This window comes from Limanda limanda, chromosome 7, assembly GCF_963576545.1.
Source record: "Limanda limanda chromosome 7, fLimLim1.1, whole genome shotgun sequence".
Lineage (NCBI taxonomy): Eukaryota > Metazoa > Chordata > Actinopteri > Pleuronectiformes > Pleuronectidae > Limanda > Limanda limanda.
Window position 1 is genome coordinate 4,143,079 of NC_083642.1, and position 24,886 is coordinate 4,167,964.

The window sequence follows — 24,886 nt, forward strand, 5'->3', positions numbered from 1 at the left end:
AATGTTATGATAAGGGATGATCATAATTAACCATTGACCTACAATAAGAGTTTCCAGTTAGACATTAATATGTGTACATATGAATCTGCATTGCTGGGACGATATGTGTGAAAGTATCTTTGTGTTTTTGTTTCTGAATCCGGTTGATAACTGTGATCGTTTCATGAAGAAGCTGTAATTCACTCACTTGTCCACCAGGAGGTCACAGAGCAGAGAGCCAAGCTTTAGAGGATGATAAAAACTTTACGGATGTTGGTTTGGTTCAGGGTCGTCACTTTTTATTTCTCTGCTTTGGTGTTCGGCTGCTGTTTGTAGAAATTAACCCTTATTATTAAAATTATAATGTGTCACAGACAATCGTCAGCTCTAGATATTGTGTTATTTATTGTGGCATTAGACATAAATAATCAGACATATTTATATTTTCATATACGTTATAAAGCTGTCAGATGGACAGCTGGACCCGTGCTCAGCTGCCTATAAGATATATATTGATTTCATTTCTCTCTGATCTCACACTGGATTCAGTTTTTATTAAAAGCGAAGAGATAATATCTTCATCTGTTTCTGATTCCAAGTTAAGACCTGATCACAAAGAGCAAACATCTGCTGCCTGACAGTGGATATCACTGGTTATATTTACTGTGAGGATTTGTGTGGCGGTTGTGTGTCTGTGTGTGACGGAGGCTCAGGCATGAAAAGACAATGATACTGGGAGAGTCTACTGGGCAGCTGCTAGGAGATCCTGAGGAATGTGTGGAGCTGGATGGGAAACGGCTGCTGGGCCAGTTCGCTGGTTCGTCTTCACGCTGAAGCTAAATAAAGATTCTCAGTGAAAGAGACAAACAGGGATTTGGCTTTTTGTAGCTGAAGATTTCAATAATATTACTGGTGATGAACAGTTTCTATACTGAATCAAAACCTGAGGAATTTGATCCATTGTTTCCAAAACTGTCAAAACTCATCAATTTACAGATAAATACTCAAATACTGCAGCAGCATGTGTGGACAAAGTTAACACTATATATACATGATTGTGTAGCTGGACGTTTGGTGTTTGGTCAAACACGTCCAACATGTGTACAAAGTGTCGGCGTCCGTTCTCTCTTTACCTGTCTTAGTTTGGGGGCCTGTCAGACGAGCTCCTGTGTAGGACGGACACACTAAACACACAAGTCGTGTGAAACCCAGCGTCTCCAGATGAACCTCTAACGAATCCTCTTGTGCTCAGATGTCTCGGTTCCTGGATTTGGACGAGTTTGGAGAAGCTGCTCGCTTCATCCGTCTCACCAACCTGGAGCAGCTGGCTGCCATGGCCCAGGCTTTTGATGGTATAACACATTCATATTCATTCATATTCACTGTACTAATCTATATTTTAAATCAACATTATAACTGTGGGGTTTCTAGCTGTTTCTGTTTAAAGCTGCATTTCAACTAAACACAGCTTAGGCCCATGAACGTTTTTCAAGAACTCAGAGGTTGTGTCTGAAAACTACACAACATCAACAACACAAGTGATCATTGTAATGTACAGGCAGCATAAGTGCAACACTGTACATTCGATTGTCTATTCACGGAGCAGTTTCAAATCACTCGTAGCAAAACTGCAGCTACAGATTTTTTAATTTTTTTGTCTGAGATAAAACGCTGGAGAAGTCGACCAATCAGAAGCGTTCTCCTCCCTGCTTCCTGTTCTTTCATCAAAGAGCTTCTTAACTCTGAGGCAGCATCTAAAGAACGATGGCGGCCGACAGAAGTGTCCTCATGCTAAGAAAATTCCCCCTGCTGGATCCTTCCCGGTCCAACGTTTCCCATGATTCATTGCGTTCTCTGATTAACTCGTCAGAAGAATTTATTCTTAAGTGTTAATACTCAACCGAACAGCTTGACGTTAAAACATCTTTTCAACGTTTCTAAACAATCCAAGTTCCCACAGTTTCCACAGAGGTTCTTAGATCCTGTGGTTGAAATATAGCTTGTGTGTTTGTTTGTGTGTAGAAATAAGTGTGATTCTTTTCTCTCAGGTACGAAGCGTGTGTGGATGCCTGACGAGACTGAAGCGTATATCGAAGTGGAGCTGAAAGAAGTGAATGGAGACAAGTCCACTGTGGAGACCAAGGACGGAAGGGTGGGTTAGTTAGTTAGTTAGTTAGTTAGTTAGTTAGTTAGTTAGTGAGTTAGTTAGTTAGTTAGTTAGTTAGTTAGTTAGTTTGTTTGTTTTTTTGTTCGTTAGTTAGTTAGTTAGTTAGTTAGTTAGTTAGTTAGTTAGTTTGTTGGTTGGTTGGTTAGTTGGTTGGTTGGTTGGTTAGTTAGTTAGTAAGTAAGTAAGTAAGTAAGTAAGTAAGTAAGTAAGTTAGTTAGCTAGCTAGTTAGTTTGTTAGTTAGTAAGTTAGTTTGTTGGTTGGTTGGTTGGTTGGTTAGTTAGTAAGTAAGTAAGTAAGTAAGTAAGTTAGTTAGTTAGTTAGTTAGTTAGTTAGTTTGTTAGTTAGTTAGTTAGTGAGTTAGTTTGTTAGTTAGTTTGTTAGTTGGGTGGTTGGTTGGTTAGTTAGTTAGTTAGTTAGTTAGTTAGTTAGTTGGTTGGTTAGTTTAATGCTGCTCTCTGCATTTCTCCACATCTATTGCGGAACTGAACTGACTCTTATTAATGATAATCTTATAATCATCATTATGTTGCTCTGATCTTTGTATTGCTCTTCACACATTGGTCATGTGATCCTGCTGGTTTCCTGTGTTTCAGTTCCTGGTGGTGAAAGCAGACGAGCTCCAGCCCATGAACCCGGCGAGGTTCGACATGTTGGAGGACATGGCCATGTTGACCAACCTGAACGAAGCCTCTGTGCTCTTCAACCTGAGGAGAAGATACAGCATGTGGATGATCTACGTACGTATCTGAGTGAAGGTCACCCCCCCGACACACTGTCCCTGTTCTCACTGTGTGTGTGTGTGTGTGTGTGTGTGTGTGCGTGCAGACCTACTCGGGGCTGTTCTGTGTCACAGTCAATCCGTACAAGTGGCTGCCGGTCTACTCCCGTGAGGTGGTCAGGGCCTATAAAGGACGGCGGCGCACAGAGACTCCGCCCCACATCTATGCCATCGCCGACAACGCCTACACCGACCTGCTGCAGAGTGAGTCAGATCTGACCTTTGACCTCTAACGCTGACGAGGCATCCTGACCTCGCCCGGGTGGGGGTCAGACGAGAATTTAATTATCCTAATATTGTCCAATCATATGGACATTCAGACGACATATTACCCAGAAGTCACTGCTCTACTCAGAGTTCTTCTCTTCATCTGCTGGTTTTACTTCATGTCTTCGTTCTCCTCCACAGATCGAGAGAACCAGTCGATGCTCATCACGTGAGTCTCAACCGCAACAAGACCAGCAACACTAATGGAAATAATGAGTGTGATTAGAAATAATAATGATAACTTAGGGATATGGCTTCAGAAAAAATCATGTTTTAGCTGAGATTTAAAAGAAAACTTTATGAGTGTAGAATGAACCTGTTTCATGCATTCTTAGTACGTTTTGTTTTCAGTGATTTTTCTACCTGGACCTGAATGACAATGCGTCTGTGTTGTTTGTTGTTGTTTGTTGTTTGTTGTTGTGTGTTGTTGTTTGTCGTGTTGTGTGTTGTTGTTATTGTTGTTGTCAGAGGTGAGTCTGGTGCAGGGAAAACAGTCAACACCAAGAGAGTGATTCAGTATTTCGCCATCATCGCTTCTCTGGGAGAACATGTGAAGAAACAAGTGAGTCATCTCAACATCTCTTCTGTCTTCACCGTCTCCCTGTATTTTATATATTAATATGATATTATATTTTATATAAAACACTGAGTCACATAGTGAAACTGTTTTTCTCCGTCTCTGTGTGTTCAGGGAAATTTGGAGGACCAGATCATTGAAGCTAATCCGGCTATGGAAGCGTTCGGCAACGCAAAAACCATGCGGAACGACAACTCCTCTCGTTTTGTGAGTTTCATGAAGGCTGAGGCTTCGTCACTGTTAAAAGTTTAATATCTATTATTGTGTGGTAACGAGTGTGTGTTTGTGTTGCAGGGAAAGTTCATCAGGATTCACTTCGGGACGACAGGGAAGCTGGCATCTGCGGACATCGACATTTGTGAGTTTTTAATCAACTTCAGATTCTTTACAGCAGATCTGGATTTTTGTAGTTTGTTAAACGTTGATGACTCTACTGTTTCTGGATGTTTGTGTGTTTTTATTTGTGTAGCACCCCCCACTGCCAAGGAGATGACACTGTAATAAAATACAATAACATTCCTTTTTTTAAACATTTACAAGTAACAAGGGAATAGGCCTAACATTTTTTATATATTTTTGATTTCATTTCCGAATAATCAATTTATTTTCTGCAGCCGATTTGATGCACAAATTTACGATGTGATGAAAATAATGTAAGTTGTGATCTGAAAGGATTTTAAAGGTGGTAATAGTGGGTTAGATATTTCTTAAGTCAAGTTTACTGCCTGTTGTTTTCTTAAATGTTTTAAAACTGGTTTAAAATGTTGCTACCAGAAACCAGGAATCTTGCAAAACTGAATTTATCACGAATCTATTTCCATCGTTCCTCAACGATCAGACACTCAAATAAAACCTAATTCGTCCATTTGTTCAATTTGATCAGATCTTCTGGAAAAATCCAGAGTCGTGTTCCAACAGCCGGGAGAGAGGAGCTACCACATCTACTACCAGATCATGTCCAATCACATGCCAGAGCTACAAGGTAACCTCGCCCACTGATATAACCTGTCCAATCACAAGCCAGGAGCACCACCTATAAGTAATGTTATTAATCTCATTAATATTCACTGATATTCATATTTTTATATCAAAACTGTTCATGAACAATTCAAAATCAGAACCAATCACGGGTCAGTCTCAGCCCGTTTGTATATCATCAAATTATTAAAACTAAACTGATCAGAAACACGAACAAACATCGGTTTGATAAGAACGACCTGAAATGACAGATTAGACCTGCACTGCAAGCAGCCACCAGGGGGCGATCCACGTGCTTTGTTCTTGATATGCTGTGATATTTGTGTTGTGGGTTGTTGCAGACATGTTGCTGGTGAGCACCAACCCCTACGACTACCACTTCTGCTGCCAGGGTGAGACCAAGGTGGAGAGCATCAACGACGCGGAGGAGCTGAAGCTCACGGACGTAAGTGACCTATGACCTCAAAGAGACGCACAGGCCCGATGCCACACTAACTCTGACCTCTGACCTCTGCCTGTGTGCAGCACGCCATGGACACGCTGGGCTTCACTCCTGAGGAGAAGTACGGCTGCTATAAGATCGTTGGCGCCATCATGCACTTTGGAAACATGAAGTTCAAGAAGAAACAGAGGGAGGAGCAGGCCGAGGCCGACGGCACCGAGAGTAAGAGAAGGAGAGCTGTGGATACACAACACTGCAGGAAGACACACACAACACACACACATGGAAACACATCTGTACAATATTCATCTTATCTCATCGTTTTCCCGTCTGGCTCTGACACATAAACACAAACTGTTTTTTATCTGTCGACACATTTATTTGGCTGTTTTCACTTGAATTTAAAAGTCTGATCGTGGAAGTGGCGTCAAATTATAATTACAGGCTCTATTTCAATCACCTGTGTTTCCAGTCTCGCCTTTTTCGCCAAACAAACATATATTGAATTGGAGTCGGTCAAAATCATTAAAAACATCTGTTATTTATCTACCACGATATTTATTAATGTCCTTTTGTCACTCTTCAGTTTTAAACATCATGAAATAAAGTCCCTGTACCTTAGAGTTCAAACTATACATCCATTACTGTTAAATGTTATATTTTACTGTGCACATGTATGTGATGTGTGAACTGTGTGTGCAGGTGAGGATAAGGCCGCCTACCTGATGGGCATCAGCTCGGCCGACCTGCTGAAAGGTCTCCTGAACCCCCGGGTCAAGGTCGGGAACGAGTTCATCGTGAAAGGTCAAACTGTGGAGCAGGTAAACAGATCCTCTGTCACACTGACTTCAAAACACTGAGTCCGTCTGCTGACTGCATTTGCTTGTGTCTGCTCAGGTTAACTTTGCGGTTGCAGCTCTGGCTAAGTCCACCTACGACCGCATGTTCAAGTGGTTGGTGAGTCGCATCAACTCGTCCTTGTACACGCCGCTGCCTCGCCAGTACTTCATCGGAGTCCTCGACATTGCCGGCTTCGAGATCTTTGAGGTAAAGAAGAGAGAAGAACAGAAACATCCTGTCCAGATCCAAAAGTTCCTTCAAATACATAATATCTATAGATTTCTGGATTTAAAACCTGTGTTTATTGTACAGGTGTAGAAATAGTAAGAAGATGTTGTTGTGCAATAATGGTTAGGAGTGATACCATAAGCTAGTGTGCCTTTAGGCGTTCAATAAATTTGGTTATCAAAAATAGAAAAATAAAACATTAATATTTAAAATATTAATATTAAATCATATCTTTAGTTTGACTAAGTTCTCGCGGGGCACCACCCTTCATAGAAGGGAAAAGATAGCCAATTTATTGATTAAGATCAGTCTCATTTAGATCTAGTTCAATTAGAAATCTTAATATTTACTATTAAAGACTATATAATGAACAGTTAAGGTTTATAGAGTTCTTGACAGTGTAGAGGTTGGCAAACTTCACTTATGCAACATTAATGACAGGACAAGGTTAAAAGAAAGCATTTATTATAAACATAATAAGTATAAAACACCAATTACTAAACAATATACTAACTAATAAAGATGTGTGTGTGTGTGGGTGTGTGTGTGTGTGTGTGTGTGTGTGAGGGTCTCGCTGGTGGCTAACAAAGAGAGTCACACCTTCCTGTGATCTTTTAAGATCTCTAAGCTAGCAGGCCCCCCCCCCTCCTTCTGGTCGGGGGACGTAGCTAAGTAGGTGAAGAGATATGCGGGATCTGTGAGAATGCTAATCAGAAAATGGCAGGGTCTGTGTTGAGCCCGACTTACATTAACCTTGATTTAACTTGTAACACAATATCACCACATATATCAAACTTATAAACACCACACAGAATCAAATAAACAGTCTTGCTTAGCCTAGTAAAATTATTAAGCCCAGATTATGTTACCAGTCCAAGGACAGGGAGAAAGTTGCTGTGCAGTTCGGTTAGCAGTTCAGGCTTTTGAAGTCTCTGGTTCGTGTGGTCTCTGCTTCCGCGGTTCTGTTGAGCTGTGCAGTTCAGTTGCTTATTGAAGCCGTAGTTCTTACCTGCAGGACACCGAGTCGCTGCAAGGAGTTTAGAAGAAGCTTGAGATGCGTGGAGGTTTTCTTGAGAAGATGAGCTGGAAGCTCGACCTTTGACCTCCAGTTGTTGGAAAGAGAATATTTGAGCTGGAGGAATCCGGTTCCTCCACTCGCCGATGCAGGAGGAAAGGCCAGCGGCCTGCTGTCCTCAGTGGTGGTCGGTGGAGAAGAGCGCTGCTGGAGCAGCCTTCGGCCCTCCGAGGGGTTGGAGAAAGAGAGTGACTCTGGGGGAGCCTTGATCTTTTATAGACCCGGTTGCCCCTTGGTCATGGGACCAGACTGACCAATTGGAGTTGACCCTGGTAGATATTCGCACCTATGTGCGAAGATGCTGAAACAAAGGGGACATGTTGCCTCCTGGGAGACGGAGTTATTTGACCTTCTCAGTACAAAGAGAACACATTGCACTCTGGGAGATTGAGTATTCTCCAGCCCATGCGGCTTGTGGCTTTCTCAAGACAAAGGCCATGTGCTCTCAGGTTTTGACTTCCAATACAGGCCTGAAAGAGAGGCCTGCCTTTTTTGCACAAAAACCATGTCCCAACATCCCCCTTGCGGCGTCAGGATCGCACCTGACGTGTGTTCCTGAGGGCGTACTTGAACATGTTTAGTGCAAAGCTGGAAAAGTCAATTGTCAGTTCATTTGGACTGTAACATCTGGGCATTTGTATACACTATCTAGTTAGCTAAGCAAGATTCAAATTAGACAAATCATTCAGAGTTACAGTAACAGTACAAAATGAATAACCTGTGCTCTTCACTAGGTTTAAGGAGAAAACAGAAAATGTGACATTTGTAAATTGTAAGATAAGATGTAGAGAGAGACGCGTACAATGATAAGGTCATTTTTGAAATGTCCAAGAGTTTTGTTCACTCATTGGGTCTTACTCAATGTAGTACTCAGTCGTATCTGTTAGATTTAACAATTTTCCTGCGGAAGGATGTCATAATTTTCAAAATCTCAAAATTCAAATGACTGTATCATTGTTTCTGTAATAATATGCTAATGTAATAACCTGTGTGGTATGGACTACATTTATTGAGGAATGAAAGTAGTCGATCCAAACATATTTACAAAGTTGGCAGTGGTATGTAAGTTTTAATCAGAATTAAGGTTTTGAGTTTGCTGCTGTTGCTAACAAAACAGTTTTCCTATTTTAACTGCATTAAACTTACTACTGACTGTCAGTACAGTGTTTAACTGTGTTGGTTATGAGCGTGAGGGTCGAGCTCTGGATCGCCTGTGTCGTGGCTCGGGGCTGTAACGCTCTGCGGGGCCAGACTCTAAGTTGACTTCAGAGGCGCTGTCACTGTGTGCTCGGTCATAACCATATTTTGAGCTGTACTCAGAGATGCTGTCGTCATCTTCTGAGTGGTTGTAATATGTCTGGGCCAGAATGTCAGAGTACGGCTTCCTGCAGCTTCTACTGTGGGAATGCCGATCTCTGGGAAGGTGGTGAACAGAGCGCCTGCACTCTGTGTTCATGCTGCTTGCTGTCTTCCCCCCTTCTTTTGTTGTGAGGGGGGCGCTTTGAGGCTGCAGACAAATTTGACACCTTGATGTTTGTTCTGACAGGCTCGGTTGCACCAACTGCTGCCTTGACAGAGACAACAGTTTCCCAAGCCACCTGTGACATCTTCCTGATCTGCTGCATTGAAGGTTTTCCTTCCTGTGTCATCAGTACAACGTGTGTGCGTATACATGGATGTAAGTTACGTAAGAAAATAGTCTTGAAGGTGGGATCTTCTTCTAGTCCTGGTGTGTTCTTTCCCTGAAAATAAACATGCCTCAAGCGTTTGAAATAATCCTTGGGATTTTCACGACGTGAGTGTTTAATTTGGGTGGCTGTAACAATGGCTGTTATCACATCAGGAGTAGAAGAGAATTCTTCGACTAGTGCTCGACAGAGCTCTGTGTAGTTACATGCGACGCTGGAAGGAAGTGACTGAATAAACTTGTGAACAGCTGTAGAGCTGGTTTTTAACACAAGTCTAACCTTCTCTCTTTCTGTTGCATTTGGCACATCGCTTAAGCTGAGATCTAGTTCCCTAAAGTAATTATCAATGTTGTTATCACAGTTGTCTGGATCAAATTGTTCAATATCTTTAGCTAGAAACTCAAGCAACTCGAAGCGCGGACACTGTGGGGTCCGACTGCGTGCATCACCTGCTACAGGTCTCTCTGGTTGAGGGGGAGGTGCTGAAACATTTTGGAATGTTGAAGTCCCCCCTTTCAAGAGTTGTGCACGAAAAAATGTGTCATGCATCAGTGGATGAGAAGTGTATGAGGCACAATGTGTTCTTGAGGATAAACTACATGTGTCATCAATGTCAGTGTCAGAGTCAGTGAGATGGGAAGTTAGGAAGCTGTTACCTCTTCCTGTCAGTGGAGGATCAGAAGGTGACTTAATTCCCAAAGACTTCGGGTCAGATGGGATTCTGTCCCATCTTGGGAGTGAAGAGGGAGTTAACCGTACACTATCGGAGGAGTTTGAATCGGAATAACCAGAATCACTTTGGTTCAAAAACTGATGTGAGGCCGCGCCTTCTATTCTAAGTTTTAACAATTCCTCCTTGTGTGAAATTAGATCTGACTCTGCTGAGTGCAGGTCTTCCAAATAGTGCAGAGTTTTCTTACTAGCAGTCTGGACCTCCTGGAGGAGAAAAGCATTTTGTGCTCTCAGGGAATTTACCTCCTGTTCCATGGCTGCTTTGCTCTGACAGGCAAGGTTGATTTGCCTGTGGAAATTTAGGATCATACATCTCAACAATGGGCCCTTTGATGCTGTTTGTGCATCACACCTGTCATTAAGAAGTGAATCTATTTCTTTAATGCACTCATTGAAGTTCAACTTGCTGATGAATTCAGGATAGCCAGGGGTCAGGCTCTGTGCTAGGGAAAAAACAAATTGTTCAACACAGGGGTTCTCCATTGTTGAAACTGAAATTTAAGGATTAGATTTAAGTTTATAAATCAAAAGCGTGTGGTTGGCTTTTGTGTCGCGATGGCAGACACCTTGTAGTGTGGATTCTATCTTACACAAGCCTAACCGAAACTATGGTGTGTTAAATAGTTCACCAAACTTTTAATAGCACTAACTGATATGCAAGGCAGTAAGAGTTAGGGATTCTATAAATTCACAGGGCTGGAAGCACGCTGTGGCTCTTTCTCAGGTTCTCTTTATCCAACTTTGGCTGATATGCTAGGCAGTAGCAGCTAGGTACAAGCTCTGTTACATATGGCCGGTGGCACGATATGTCTTAATTCAAAAGCATTTAATAGTTACAGGAAATTTCGCAGCTTGACCAGTTAACATTGAATATGTGATATTCAAATGTTAAAAGAAATTCTCAAAATTTCAACAACGAACATTCAACTAGAATTATTAGCAACAGGCAATCTTTTAGTGTAACAGTATGGGGACTTAAAATGGTAGTTATTAATAATTAATTATTAATAAACATTTAATTTATGAGTAAATTAAATTTAGACCACAATGCACTTGTTTGTAAATACGGTTGAATGTCTACTCCGGTGGCAGACTAGTGGAATTGAATTCAAACCTTTAGCTTGACTGCAAATTCCAAATTCAGTTCTTTCTGGTGTTGGCCAAAACTGAAAAACACATTAATATTGCATAGTCATGAAGTTTTGCCAACTGTACTCTGCCTCACACGGGCTGCACCATAAATGTTGGAGCAAAATCAAAAATTTAATTAAAAATTAAACATTAATGAATGTGAAAAACTAATGAAAATAAAATGACTAGCAGACATTAACTAACAAGAAAACATATTAGCTAAAATATGCTAAATAACAAAGATGTGTGTGTGTGTGGGTGTGTGTGTGTGTGTGTGTGTGTGTGAGGGTCTCGCTGGTGGCTAACAAAGAGAGTCACACCTTCCTGTGATCTTTTAAGATCTCTAAGCTAGCAGGCCCCCCCCCCTCCTTCTGGTCGGGGGACGTAGCTAAGTAGGTGAAGAGATATGCGGGATCTGTGAGAATGCTAATCAGAAAATGGCAGGGTCTGTGTTGAGCCCGACTTACATTAACCTTGATTTAACTTGTAACACAATATCACCACATATATCAAACTTATAAACACCACACAGAATCAAATAAACAGTCTTGCTTAGCCTAGTAAAATTATTAAGCCCAGATTATGTTACCAGTCCAAGGACAGGGAGAAAGTTGCTGTGCAGTTCGGTTAGCAGTTCAGGCTTTTGAAGTCTCTGGTTCGTGTGGTCTCTGCTTCCGCGGTTCTGTTGAGCTGTGCAGTTCAGTTGCTTATTGAAGCCGTAGTTCTTACCTGCAGGACACCGAGTCGCTGCAAGGAGTTTAGAAGAAGCTTGAGATGCGTGGAGGTTTTCTTGAGAAGATGAGCTGGAAGCTCGACCTTTGACCTCCAGTTGTTGGAAAGAGAATATTTGAGCTGGAGGAATCCGGTTCCTCCACTCGCCGATGCAGGAGGAAAGGCCAGCGGCCTGCTGTCCTCAGTGGTGGTCGGTGGAGAAGAGCGCTGCTGGAGCAGCCTTCGGCCCTCCGAGGGGTTGGAGAAAGAGAGTGACTCTGGGGGAGCCTTGATCTTTTATAGACCCGGTTGCCCCTTGGTCATGGGACCAGACTGACCAATTGGAGTTGACCCTGGTAGATATTCGCACCTATGTGCGAAGATGCTGAAACAAAGGGGACATGTTGCCTCCTGGGAGACGGAGTTATTTGACCTTCTCAGTACAAAGAGAACACATTGCACTCTGGGAGATTGAGTATTCTCCAGCCCATGCGGCTTGTGGCTTTCTCAAGACAAAGGCCATGTGCTCTCAGGTTTTGACTTCCAATACAGGCCTGAAAGAGAGGCCTGCCTTTTTTGCACAAAAACCATGTCCCAACAATGTCCTGAGCCCGTTAGCCTGGATTAGCAGTTAGCTTCTGTGACCTGCCCAGGAATGAATGATATCCTTGGTTAGCGGTTAGTGTTAGCAGAGAATTAATGCTAGCACGGGCTAATGCCAAGAAACGTTCACCTGTTCCTTTAAAAGAAAATCAGGGTAACAGATAATAACGTGAATATGGACTTTTGATCATGGCAACTGGCATCTTTCATACATTTCGTACATTTTACAATTTAAATTTGCAGAATTTTAAACGTTGATTCCAGTTTATGTTTGTTTAAATCTCCACCACGTTGCTCGGACCCATGATCCTTCATATTTCTACAATCTTGGCTTCGGTCCTGCAGGGAAAACATGTCTCTGACGCTGAACCACGAACATGTTTCTGTCTTCCTGCAGTTCAATAACTTTGAGCAGCTGTGCATCAACTTCACCAACGAAAGACTGCAGCAGTACTTCAACCACCACATGTTCATCCAGGAGCAGGAGGACTACAAGATCGAGGGGATCGAGTGGACCTTCATCGACTTCGGGTTGGACTTACAGGCCTGCATAGACCTCATAGAGAAAGTGAGTTTGTGTGTGGGAAACAAATCTGCAGTCGTATTGTTGAATGAAAGTTTAGCATCTCCTTCATGAAAGTAATCCATGATTCTGTGTGTAGCCCATGGGGATTCTGTCCATCATGGAAGAGGAGTGTATGTTCCCCAAGGCCACGGACCAGAGCTTCAAAACCAAACTCTACGACAACCATCTGGGGAAGTCGCCAAACTTCCAGAGGCCGAGGCCGGACAAGAAGCGCAAATATGAGTCTCACTTCGAGCTGGTTCACTATGCTGGAGTGGTGAGTATCTGCCCAACTGGTTCCTCTGCACCTGTTGAATCGGTCAATAGTTTATACAGATGTAATGATTGATAGAAAAACAAGTAAATATGAATGTTTTCACCAACTGATTCATTACAGCGGACATATCTCCATCACATCTTCTGGGACAATTTTTCCACTACAGCTAAAGAACTGTGAAGGTTCAGCAAAGTACAATAACGATGGATTTTTTATTCTGAAGAGCTTGATACACAAAAGAACAAAAATGACATGGCGTCCCTAAAGCCTCTTTGCTCGGGCCTCTTCTTTTCAGGATCTTTAGGCTCCCACTAGCTGAGATTACGGAAACAACCTAACATCACGAGATGGCAAAAGATTCAAAAAGAAACTTGTGTTTTGGTTTCAGGTTCCGTACAACATCACAGGCTGGCTGGATAAAAACAGAGATCCTCTGAATGAGACGGTGGTGGTCCTGTTCCAGAAATCCTCCAACAAGCTGATGGCTAAACTTTATGATAACTACATCACCACTGAGATGGGTAATTAGACACAGATTTCCCACAGCTTCAAGTACTTCAAATTTCACAAAACCCAGAGGCTGCAAATGTGAAAAAACCTGCTCACTTTAAAATAAATAGATATAAGAAAGACGAGTAAGGTGACAATGTAAAGTAAACTGTTTGTTTGTGATGTTTTTCAGCCTCTGATCCGAAGTATGAAACCAGACACAGGAAGAAATCTCCTTCCTTCCAAACAGTTTCCCAGTTACACAAGGTGAGCTGCTGCACAACACACTCACAACACAATACAGTACGTCTGGGTTAGGGTTCTTCAACGACCTCCTCGACTGTGATTGGTTGAGACTCTCCACACTCGACTCGACTCATAGAAGTCTACAGCTCTTTGTCTCTGTGTGTTTAACTCCAGGAGAATCTGAAGAAGCTGATGAAGACCCTCCGCTGCACTCAGCCTCACTTCGTCCGCTGCATCATCCCCAACGAGACCAAGACTCCAGGTAACATTTACTTGGACTCACTGATGAACTGATTCGATTTAGGTGGTTGAAGGTTAAAGGTCAAGGTCACATTGGCCTCATATGAGTATGTTCATGGACGAGCTGGAGACGACCTTGGTCAATAAGAGGAAACAAACCTCATTCAGCCCTGAAGCTGCACTGTGTGGTGGAGGCAGAGAGCTGCAGTAGAGATCTTCTTGAGGCTGTTGGTGGAGATGTTTCAGGTGATTCCATGTGACTTCCAGGTGTGATGGATCCTTTCCGGGTCCTTCACCAGCTGAGGTGTAACGGAGTCCTCGAGGGGATCAGGATCTGCAGGAAGGGTTTTCCAAATCGCATCCTGTACGCTGAGTTCAGACAGCGGTGAGACCGAACCCGAACACAGAAACACAAGCTTCTGTTTCAGTCTGTGTGCGTTGATACCTCGAGGATCTGCAGCTGATTTTCAAACCTTCAGTTAATCCTTGTGCACTTTTGTCTGTTTTCCAAGTTATCGCATCTTGAATCCTTCTGCGATTCCGGAGGATTCCTTCGTGGACAGCAGGAAGGCCGTGGAGAAACTGCTGGGCTCCCTGAACATCGACCACACCCAGTACCAGTTCGGACACACTAAGGTACAACACAGATATTCAGAGTATTCCATTGTGCTGTTACGAGTTCTTACTGTAAACATGATCTGTTTTATTCCACTCTGCTCCTCAGGTGTTTTTTAAGGCTGGTCTGTTGGGTCTGCTGGAGGAGATGAGGGACACCCGTCTGTCAGAGATCCTCACCGTGGTCCAGGCCATGTGCAGAGGGAAGCTGCAGAGGAAACAACGAGAGAAGCTGATACTGCAAAGGTCAATATGACGAGGAGTCGAGAATCATATCACCCAGAGAGTTCTGTATCCGGTTCATCTACTTAATACCTCCGGGAAAGAAAAATCTGTGTGTGGTTTCGAGAAATGTCGCCCGTCTCTGTGATACAAATAGAGTTGTTATCTTTATTTATTCTTCTCAGAGAGGCTGTGTTCGTGATCCAGTTCAACCTCAGAGCTTTCTTCACAGTAAGGAATTGGCCGTGGATGATGCTGTTCTATAAGCTCCGCCCCCTGCTGAAGAGCGCCCAGGTGGAGAAAGAACTGGCTTCTCTGAACGAAGATTTCACCAAACTAAAAGATGCCTTCGAAAGGTCTGTTCACCTCTGGGCAGGGAAACAACACTGTGACAATAGAACACGATGGAAGATGTTTGGGTTTTAGTTTCTTCTGCTCTTCGCTCTCTCCTCTTCGGTCTGTCTCTTTGATTCGTTGTTTTTCTTCTTCAGGTCGGAGGTGAAGCGTCAGGAGGCCGAGGTGAAGCAGGTGGATTTGGTTCAGGAGAAGAATGACCTGTCTCTGCAGCTCCAGGCTGTAAGTCGCACTGAAACCTGCTGAGACATCACAAACCCTCTGTATCATCTCACCTTGGAGATGTTATTTCACATTGAGGAAAAACATTATTATAAATATAAATGCTCACTTAACATAACTGTCAGATAAACTCCACACCACACGATCTGTGTCTCGCTGCTCGGCCCTCAACAGTCGATCTTCTGCCTTAGAAATAACACAAAAGAGTAATTTGGGAGGGAATAAAACACATTTTAATAAATCAAACATTTCATAAACCCAGGAGCAAGACAACCTGTCGGACGCAGAGGACCGCTGCAACCAGCTGATCCAGTCCAAAATCTCTCTGGAGTCGAAGCTGAAGGAGATGCAGGAGCGGCTGGAGGACGAGGAGGAGCTGACCGCCACACTGACGTCCAAGAAGCGCAAACTGGAGGAGGAGGCGATATCGCTGAAGAAAGACGTGGACGATCTGGAGATCACCCTGGCTAAAGTGGAGAAGGACAGACACGGACTGGAGAACAAGGTGCGTCAGGTTGAAGACCTTCCGCCTGATGATGTCTGGAGTGGATCAGTTTAAAAAATGGTTCCTCTTCCCCTCCAGGTGAAGAACATGTCCCAGGAGATGAGTGTTCTGGACGAATCGATAGCAGCTCTGAACAGAGAGAAAGCCGCCCTGCAGGAAGCTCATCAGACGGCTCTGCACGACCTTCAGGCTCAGGAGGACAAATGTAACATGTTGGCAAAAGCAAAAACTCGACTCGAGCAGCAAGTGGACAACGTAAGAAAAGAGAAATGGAAACTTTACAAACATAAATTCAGCCTGTGCACATGATGGTCTACAAAAAATTGTAGTTTTCTCACACTCTTCCTATAAGTGTTTGCAGTGTTGATATTCCTTCATCTCTCTCACGACGCACTGTTTTTAAATCATCTGGTAAAATCTCTCAAGAACCCATTAGAATCTCCCAGAAAGCCACTGGAACCACAGATGGTTTAAAGTGAAGGATCTAACATGTTGGTTCATGAGTTGGTTCTCTGGTTTCTTACTGCTGCTCCCCTCTCGTCCATGCAGGTGGAAGGTTCCTTGGAGCAGGAGAAGAAGGTAAGAATGGATCTGGAACGTACCAAAAGGAAGCTGGAGGGGGATCTGAAGATCTCCGTGGATTCAGTGAAGGAGCTGGAGACCCAGAAGGAAGACTTGGAGGATAGAATGAAAAAGTAACTGGTTCATTCAACCGTATAGGAAACGCAGAACTTCTGTTTGAGTTAAAGAATCATTTCTCCACAAGGACTCAACTGATCAGTCTTCTCTTGTTCTTTCCCTCTGTGTCTGTTTCTCTTCACACTTCCTAAAGGAAGGACCAGGAGTTGATCCAGCTTCAGTCTAAAATGGAGGATGAGCAGAGTTTGGTGGCTCAGCTTCAGAAGAAAGTCAAAGAGCTTCTGGTTGGTTCAGGCAGATCCAGAACAGGATTAATTTCTCGTCACCTCTGCTGCAGGAGTGAAATGTGTCTGTGATCGTTCCCTCAGACTCGCATCGAGGAGCTGGAAGAGTCGCTGGAGGCGGAGCGGGCGTGGCGAGCCAAGGCCGAGCGCCAGAGGAACGACATCGCCAGGGAGCTGGAGGACCTGGGAGAGAAACTGGAGGAGGCGGGAGGAGCCTCTGCTGCTCAGATCGCCCTCAACAGGTCAACACGTTAAAGCTTCACTGATCAACACTTTGGATTAACAAGGACAAACATTTCTCAGCATTTGGCAGCTACAGCTCATTTATTTTCTCGGAGTCGGTGCAAATGTTTGCATAAAAACTTGAGAAGATGATTATTACGTTAGCGCTGATCAGCTCTGTGTCAAACAGGAAGCGAGAGGCAGATTTCCTGAAGATGCGGCGGGAGCTGGACGAGGCGGGGCTTCACCACGAGGTGACGGCCGCCACCTTGAGGAAGAAGCACTCGGACACGGTGGCCGAACTCGGCGAGCAGATCGACAATCTGCAGAGAACAAAACAGAAACTGGAGAAGGAGAAGACGGAGTTCAGGCTGGAGGCCGATGACCTGGCCTCCAACGTGGAGCAGCTGTCCAGAGCCAAGGTAGAAACCAGTCGGCCTTAAAGGAGCAATCCACTCATTCTATATTCACACTGGTGACAGCCAGCGGCCAAAGTGTCCGTCAGTCTCATGCTTATGATTGAGTGATTACATTTTGGTGGTCAAAGGTCAAGGTCAGGGTGACAAAATGTTTGGCCTCTTGAACTTCTCAAGTCTGACTGTATGGGTGTGTGTGTGTGTGTGTGTGTGTGTGTGTGTGTGTGTGTGTGTGTGTTTGTGTGTGTGTGTGTGTGTGTGTGTGTGTGTGTGTGTGTGTGTGTGTGTGTGTGTGTGTGTAGGGAGCCACAGAGAAGATGTGCAGGGTTTATGAGGACCAGCTGAATGAGAGCAGGAGCAAAGCTGAGGAGCTGCAGAGACAACTGACAGAAGTCTCCACTCAGAAAGCACGAGCACAAACCGACATCGGTAGGACAGACACACACATGCACACACACTTACACTCAAACACACACACACACACACACACATACACTCACACACACCCACACACACACACACATACACACACAAGCGCACACACACACGCACACACACATGCAGGGATGGCCAAAGATACATCCAAATTTATTTCAAAATAAAATACCAAATACCAAAATTGTAAATAAATAAACCTTCTGACAGCAGGTTGACCTCTGAACCCTGACGTTGTTTCTGCAGCTGAGTACAGCCGGCGTCTGGAGGAGCGTGAAGCTCTGATTGGTCAGCTTCAACGCTCGAAGGCGGGAGTTTTCCAGAACTCTGAAGATATGAAGCGGCAGCTGGAGGAGGAGAACAAAGTAACACTGAACCCTCATTCCACTGCTTTGACTCTCAGGTCTTAATGAGCTGGTTTCTGTGACGGACTTGTTGAAGAAGCAGGCGGACGTTTGTGTTTCAGGCTCGTGCGGCGCTGGCTCACTCTGTGATGTCGACCCGTCACGACTGCGGCCTCCTCAAGGAGCAGCTGGAGGAGGAGCAGGAGGCCAAGGCGGAGCTGCAGAAGGCGCTGTCGAAGGCCAACAGCCAGGTGGTTCAGTGGAGAGCCAAGTACGAGACAGAGGCCGTGATGAGAATAGAAGAGCTGGAGGAAGCAAAGTAAGACCGAGCTGCTGCTGCTGCTGTTCAGAGACTGAGATAAAAAATGAGTAACAGCTCCACAAGGGTGTGTGGATCGCCCCCTGGTGGCTGGAGCGTGGTTCAACTTGGTTTTAATCATTATTTGATGATATAAAACAGGCTGAGATGACATGAGCTCAGACTGACTCTGGATTTGTCAGGTGTATGTATGTATTTATGTCATTTTGTTGTCGATGGAACACGAATCCAAGATATTTTGGCTTCATTCTCTGGAAGGTTTTGGGGAAGTGGGGACGTGTCGTCCATCTTTATTTACAGAACACTGTCCCTGGGTTTAATCTGTGGTTTATGTTATCAGTGCTGCAGCTACACTGAAGTCACATTTTTTATTGGAATTTAGGTTTAACCCAGACAATTCTAAAAATCTACAAAATACAGTAAAAAGTATAAATGAAGCAGTATTATAGATTTAAAATATTTGAATATACAACCTGTGGGAAAACGTCATCTACACATCAGATATGAACATGTAATGATCACGATCCTGGTCCCAGAGGATGATCCCTGACTCTGAGCAGAGAGAGGAGAATCATCTGTTTATCTATCTATCTATCTATCTATCTATCTATCTATCTATCTATCTATCTATCTATCTATCTATCTATCTATCTATCTATCTATCTATCTATCTATCTATCTATCTATCTATCTATCTATCTATCTATCTATCTATCTATCTATCTATCTATCTATCTATCTATCTATCTATCTATCTATCTATCTATCTATCTATCTATCTATCTATCTATCTATCTATCTATCTATCTATCTATCTATCTATCTATCTATCTATCTATCTATCTATCTATCTATCTATCTATCTATCTATCTATATATCATCCCTCCCTCTATCCATCTAACGTGTTTGTTGTTTGTAGGAAGAAGTTGGTTGTCAAGCTGCAGACTAATGAAGAGGCTGTGGAGGCGTCTCAGGCCAAATGTTCCTCGCTGGAGAAAACCAAACTGAAGCTGCAGACGGAGCTGGAAGATCTGGTGGTTGAGCTCGAACGCTCCAACTCTGCGGCTGTGGCTATGGACAGGAAGCAGCGTAACTTTGACAAGGTTTGTCGACAACACAACCGATAGAGATCAACAGTTCAAGAAGTAAAAAATGTGGTTAATTTCCTACTGAAGCTCAGACGCTAGCGTGTGTGTGTGATTCTTTTGTTCGACACAGCTGTTGAGCGACTGGAAGCTGAAGTTTGAGGAGTGCCAGTCGGACTTGGAGTCGTCACAGAAGGAGTCTCGCAGTCTGAGCACCGAGCTCTTCAAACTGAAGAACTGTTACGAAGAAGCTCTGGACCATCTGGAGACGGTCAAACGAGAAAACAAGAACCTACAAGGTTTGTCCCTCTTCTCCTCCCATCGCAGCCACATGTGACCTGGTGCTCCAGATGATTTATTATCACGAAAAGGGGAGGTGCTTTCAAATTGAACCATGTGATTGGACGAACCGTCTGTCTATCATCATCATCGTCCATGGACTGAAACCAGTCGAGATGAGAGCAAAGAACTTCAGTGTCATTCTTTGCTTGTTTTTCAATGAACAAAAATTCACCAAACAGAGAAATCGAAGTAGACGTTTGATAAATGTTTGTCAAAGTTGTTTTCCAGTTGTTTTCCAATTGTTTTCCAGTTGTTTTTTGTGATATTTCTTATCTCACTGATCCTCCTGTTTCGAATCAGTTTGGTTTGAATTAGTTATTTGATAATAAAAAACAGGCTGAGACGTCATGATTGACAGCTGAGAACGACTTGTGATTGGTCCAGTGTTTGTATCGATTCAACGGTCCAAATATTTGTAATTGATTTTAAAAACCAATTGAGTGAATGATTGTTTTGATTCCAGACGAGATCCTTGACATGACCGACCAGATCAGTCATGGAGGGAAGAGCATCCATGAGCTGGAGAGGATAAAGAAGATCTTGGACGTGGAGAAGAGCAACATCAGAGCAGCTCTGGAGGAGGCCGAGGTCAGTGACTAACCATGTGTAGATATCCAGTAACACTCTGCCAGCTCGAGTGTTAACGTCAGTTACTGTTTACCAACCGACCAACCAGGGCAGTCTGGAGCACGAGGAGAGTAAGACCCTGAGGGTTCAGATGGAGCTGCAGCAGGTGAGGACGGAGCTCGACCGCAAGATCGCAGAGAAAGAGGAAGAAATCGACATCCTCAGGTAAGAAATATACAGAATGAAGTTACAGACTCAGTGTAGTAGAGGAATACCGACCAATCAGAGGCTAGACATCTTTAGACCCTAACTAACCAGTAAAAGGCTGGTGGGACCACCGTGCATCCGACAGGTTGAGGTTCCAAATTTAAAACCGTAAACGCGATTCTGGCGTTTCCCACCAGGCGGGGCAACCAGCGTTCCCTGGATACCATGCAGGCCAGTCTGGAGGCGGAGGTTCGAAGTCGCACTGAGGCCGTTCGTCTGAAGAAGAAGATGGAGTCTGACCTGAATGAGATGGAGGTTCAGCTGGGACACGCCAACAGGCAGGCGGCTGAGAGCCAGAGGATCATCAGACACCTGCAGACACAGGTAACTGCAAATTGACCTCAAACAAAACACTGAAGGTTTGTGGTTCATAGGCAGCTTTAATTTTGTAGTTATACTACGTCCTCTGAGCAGCAGACAGGCTGGGGCTAGCTGGTTAGCATGCTAACTTAAGTAGAAGCAAAGAAGTGATTGAAATATAAGAAAACCAGCGTTAACCTGGTGTTGTTTCACCTCTGTAGACAGAACTTGATGAAAGAAAAGATGAAGTCTGATGCTAAACCCACATTTCTGAAAGATTTGTAAGTAATTGGTTAGCAACTAAAGCAGATGGTAGAAAGGTTACGAGAGCAAAATCTTTCAAACACCTTTACATCCATCCATCGTCTTCAGTTTATCTGGGCTCGGGTCACGGAGGTCGTCTGCAGGGTTTCCCACGCCTGATTGGAGCCTGGGATGGGATTACATGTCTGAACAACCTCAACTGGGAACTTTCGACATTAACTAATATTTAACTATTTAAAAAATATGTGTTCCAGGTTAAGGAGCACCAGGTGGAGCTGGAGGATAAAGTCCATTTGACCAATCAGCTGAAAGAACAATTCCTCCTGTTGGAGCGACGCTGTTCTCTGATGACGGCGGAGGAGGAGGAGCTCCGTTTGGTCCTTGAGCAGAACGACCGGGTCCGCAAGATGGCCGAACACGAGCTGCTGGAGGTCGTAGAGAGAGTGAACATGCTCTCCACACAGGTGAGATCCCCCTGAGATTCAGTGGGAACCGGCTGATCGTCGATAAACTCTCTGGTTAACTCGCAGATTGATCGATCGGTGACTGATTTCATGTCGGCTTCCTGTTCCTTGTAGAACTCAGGTCTGATGAACCACAAGAAGAAGATGGAGGCCGACCTGTCTGTGCTGACAGGAGAGGTGGAGGAGGCCATTCAGGAGAAACGCAGCTCTGATGAGAAAGCAAAGAAGGCCATAACTGATGTCAGTCCTGACTCGTAACCTCTGACCTTTTACTTCTGACCAAACTAAAACTAACACAATCCTGTTTCTTCCTGTGTTTTCTTGTCGTCTCTTTTCTTCCTGATGGAAAGTTGTTAAGTCGTACAGATCAACTGTGATGCTGCTGTAGAGAATTCTGGGAATTTATGTATATATGTATTTCTGCAGTATATAGATATACAGTATATGTATATGTTCCTCCAGGCAGCTCTGATGGCGGAGGAGCTGAAGAAGGAGCAGGACAGCAGCGGCATGATGGACAGAATGAAGAAAAACATGGAGTCGACAGTGAAAGGTACAGAAACGACACAAACGCTGGTAAAGACCTTCGTCACCTGATGTTCCTGCAGATGACAGATTTGTGTTTTCAGACCTGCAGGTGAAACTGGACGAGACGGAGCAGATGGCGCTGAAGGGAGGAAAGAAGCAGCTTCACAAGCTGGAGACCAGAGTGAGTGGAAACCACCGTACGGCTGTTTACAAGAAAAACTCATTCTGAGACCAACAGGAAGGAAAATTAAACATTATCAAAAAGGTTTTCATGTCTGTGAAGTACACAGCTAGAGTCACTTATTAGCCTAGCTTAGCATAAATACTAGAAGCAGTTACACCGGACTAATGTCTGTGTTGCGTTACCGCTTGACGGTGGGATTGGCCAAAGCGTGTTGACTGTCATAAAGACAACGTTCACAGTTTTTGGCTCGGAACACACAACGTACAGCTTTCATGCTAATGTGCTATGCTAGTTGCCACTGCAATGCTAAACAGAAGTATACAGGAAATAAAACCACAACCAGATGAACACACACCAGGTTGATCAGCTGACTCCTCTTCCACATTAACAGGATTTGATTGGCAAAAGCCTTGTGTGTTTCTCCTTGTATGTTACACATGAAAGTTGAGCTCTTCTCAACTAGGCTATGCAGTGTGAACAACACAATGCAACACAACACGATGCAACACAACGCAATGGAAACACAACGGACGTAGATTTCATGCACTGTCAGTAACGTTTTATTCAGGAGTTTATGTCTCAATCTCTAGTTTCAAGTCTTCTTCAAACAACTGATGTTCATTCAGTGAATTATGATCATTTAGAGTCAAACAGACCATAAAGCACCGGATGTATTGGAGGGTGAATAATGTGTGATTGACAGCTAGTACCGTCCAATGGGTGCAGGGGGCAGGTGTAGGTGGGCCTGCTGTTTCTCAAGCTCTCAGTCAGGCTCCACCCACCTCTCTTCCAAATTTGGTAACATCTGGTTTCAAAGAACCAAGAAGGCGCTGGACAAAATGTGAAACTAAGGCTTCAGCACAGAAGCTCACAAACTGATGGGTGAGGTCACCGTGGAGACACTCAGCAGGTCACAGCTAACAGATGTAAACAAGGTCAATGAATCAGGTGACCTGTGTGTTCTCAGGTGAGGGAGCTGCAGACGGAGCTGATGGTCGAGCAGAAGAAGAGCGAAGATTATCAGAAAGGAGTCCGTCGCTACGAGAGACGAGTCAAAGAGCTGACGTACCAGGTTCGATTCCCTGCTTCCCTCCTGGTCCCACAGACCTTCTGCTGGTTCTGTGGTGTTTACTGGTTTCTCTCTGTGTTCTGCAGACGGAGGAGGACAGGAAGACTCTGCTCCGGATGCAGGAGCTGGTGGAGAAGCTCCAGACCAAAGTCAAGAGCTGCAAGAGACAAGCTGAGAACGCTGTGAGAACTTTAATCATAATTTAATCAAAAGTGAAACACAATACAAACACGATCGAGGCAGAGCTGATTGTGAGTGTTAAGTTTGAAATGTTAATCCCAGCTGCTGTGGCTCTGTTTGTCCACCAGGAGGAGCAGGTGAGCGGTACTGCGGTGCGTTTCAGGAAAGTCCAACACGAGCTGGACGATGCCGAGGAGAGAGCGGACATCGCCGAGACGACGGTCAACAAGCTGCGCATTCGAACCCGCGAACAAACCACCAAGGTCGCCGTGGTGAGTCGCACACTCACCTTCATGTTGTAGCTTCAGGAAAAGGTTTCATGTCCTCGTCCTGTAGAAGGTGAGTGTTTCTTATCTGCTGTGTTTCTCTGCAGATGACTGAATGAAGCTCCTCCCACTCTACAGACGCCATCGGTGTGTTTCTGGTGTTCGTGGCGTCTCTGTTTGATTGCTGTGTTTTTGTGTGATGAGTTTGTGTTGAATAATCCAGGATCACGACATAAATCTGCATCATCTTCGGATGGCGTCGGTTTCTCTGAGTCTCCACTGGAAAGCGTTTGAGTGAAGTGATTTGTACAGGAAGTGTCGAAGGCAGCGAGAACATAAAGAACATGTGTCAGACCAGTGACCGTAAATAAAGACAATATGACACCTCACCAAAAATTAAGTCAAACGATCTCGATGGTAAAATGGTAACGTCCATATTTTGGCTTCATTTTTGTTCACAGGAGGAAGTGGAGACATAACATTGATCATTTGTTTACACAGACATTGGTCGGGCCCTGTTCAAACCTGGTATAATAATATCATAATAACATCTTTCTCAGGTGATCTTTTCATCCCTATTCTCTGTCACGCAAAACCGTTCGTACCTTGTTTCCATCGGCAAAGTTGTTTTGTTTTTAACCGACATGAGGCAGCAGTGAATTAAATGAGAAGAAGAAGAAATCAGAACAACACAGACTGCTGCTTGATGACTTCGTGAATTCTCTGTAGGCTTTTAGCAAGTTTCAAAATTCGTCAATAGAGACGACGTGTTTGTTGC

General features: G+C 44.0%; 1 protein-coding gene across 1 annotated transcript; it reads left to right on the forward strand.

Moving 5' to 3' along the window:
- The first annotated feature begins 1,231 nt into the window (after nucleotides 1–1,231).
- LOC133004627 (myosin-7B-like) lies at nucleotides 1,232–24,227 on the forward strand. Its single transcript, XM_061074101.1, has 45 exons — nucleotides 1,232–1,331; nucleotides 2,028–2,131; nucleotides 2,741–2,884; nucleotides 2,973–3,129; nucleotides 3,334–3,361; nucleotides 3,661–3,754; nucleotides 3,884–3,976; nucleotides 4,064–4,127; nucleotides 4,653–4,751; nucleotides 5,089–5,192; nucleotides 5,273–5,411; nucleotides 5,892–6,010; nucleotides 6,087–6,236; nucleotides 12,595–12,765; nucleotides 12,860–13,039; nucleotides 13,428–13,560; nucleotides 13,722–13,795; nucleotides 13,949–14,036; nucleotides 14,282–14,399; nucleotides 14,527–14,650; nucleotides 14,739–14,875; nucleotides 15,037–15,207; nucleotides 15,343–15,427; nucleotides 15,690–15,932; nucleotides 16,011–16,187; nucleotides 16,482–16,627; nucleotides 16,765–16,855; nucleotides 16,940–17,097; nucleotides 17,268–17,499; nucleotides 17,796–17,922; nucleotides 18,175–18,293; nucleotides 18,395–18,591; nucleotides 19,512–19,695; nucleotides 19,811–19,976; nucleotides 20,483–20,607; nucleotides 20,696–20,811; nucleotides 20,991–21,177; nucleotides 21,672–21,881; nucleotides 21,996–22,121; nucleotides 22,344–22,434; nucleotides 22,511–22,590; nucleotides 23,561–23,665; nucleotides 23,749–23,844; nucleotides 23,971–24,114; nucleotides 24,216–24,227. Exons 1-45 carry the CDS (start codon nucleotides 1,232–1,234, stop codon nucleotides 24,225–24,227), a joined length of 5,808 nt encoding a protein of 1,935 aa, XP_060930084.1.
- Nucleotides 24,228–24,886: the final 659 nt, after the last annotated feature.

What these genes read in the sequence shown, in the direction of transcription:
- LOC133004627 (XM_061074101.1), top strand. Translation starts at nt 1,232, where the DNA reads ATGTCTCGGTTCCTGGATTTGGACGAGTTTGGAGAAGCTGCTCGCTTC. An exon ending in TACGCTGAGTTCAGACAGCG is followed by an intron (nt 14,400 to 14,526) that starts GTGAGACCGAAC and finishes CTGTTTTCCAAG; the next exon opens with TTATCGCATCTTGAATCCTT. An exon ending in GCTCAGATCGCCCTCAACAG is followed by an intron (nt 17,098 to 17,267) that starts GTCAACACGTTA and finishes TGTGTCAAACAG; the next exon opens with GAAGCGAGAGGCAGATTTCC.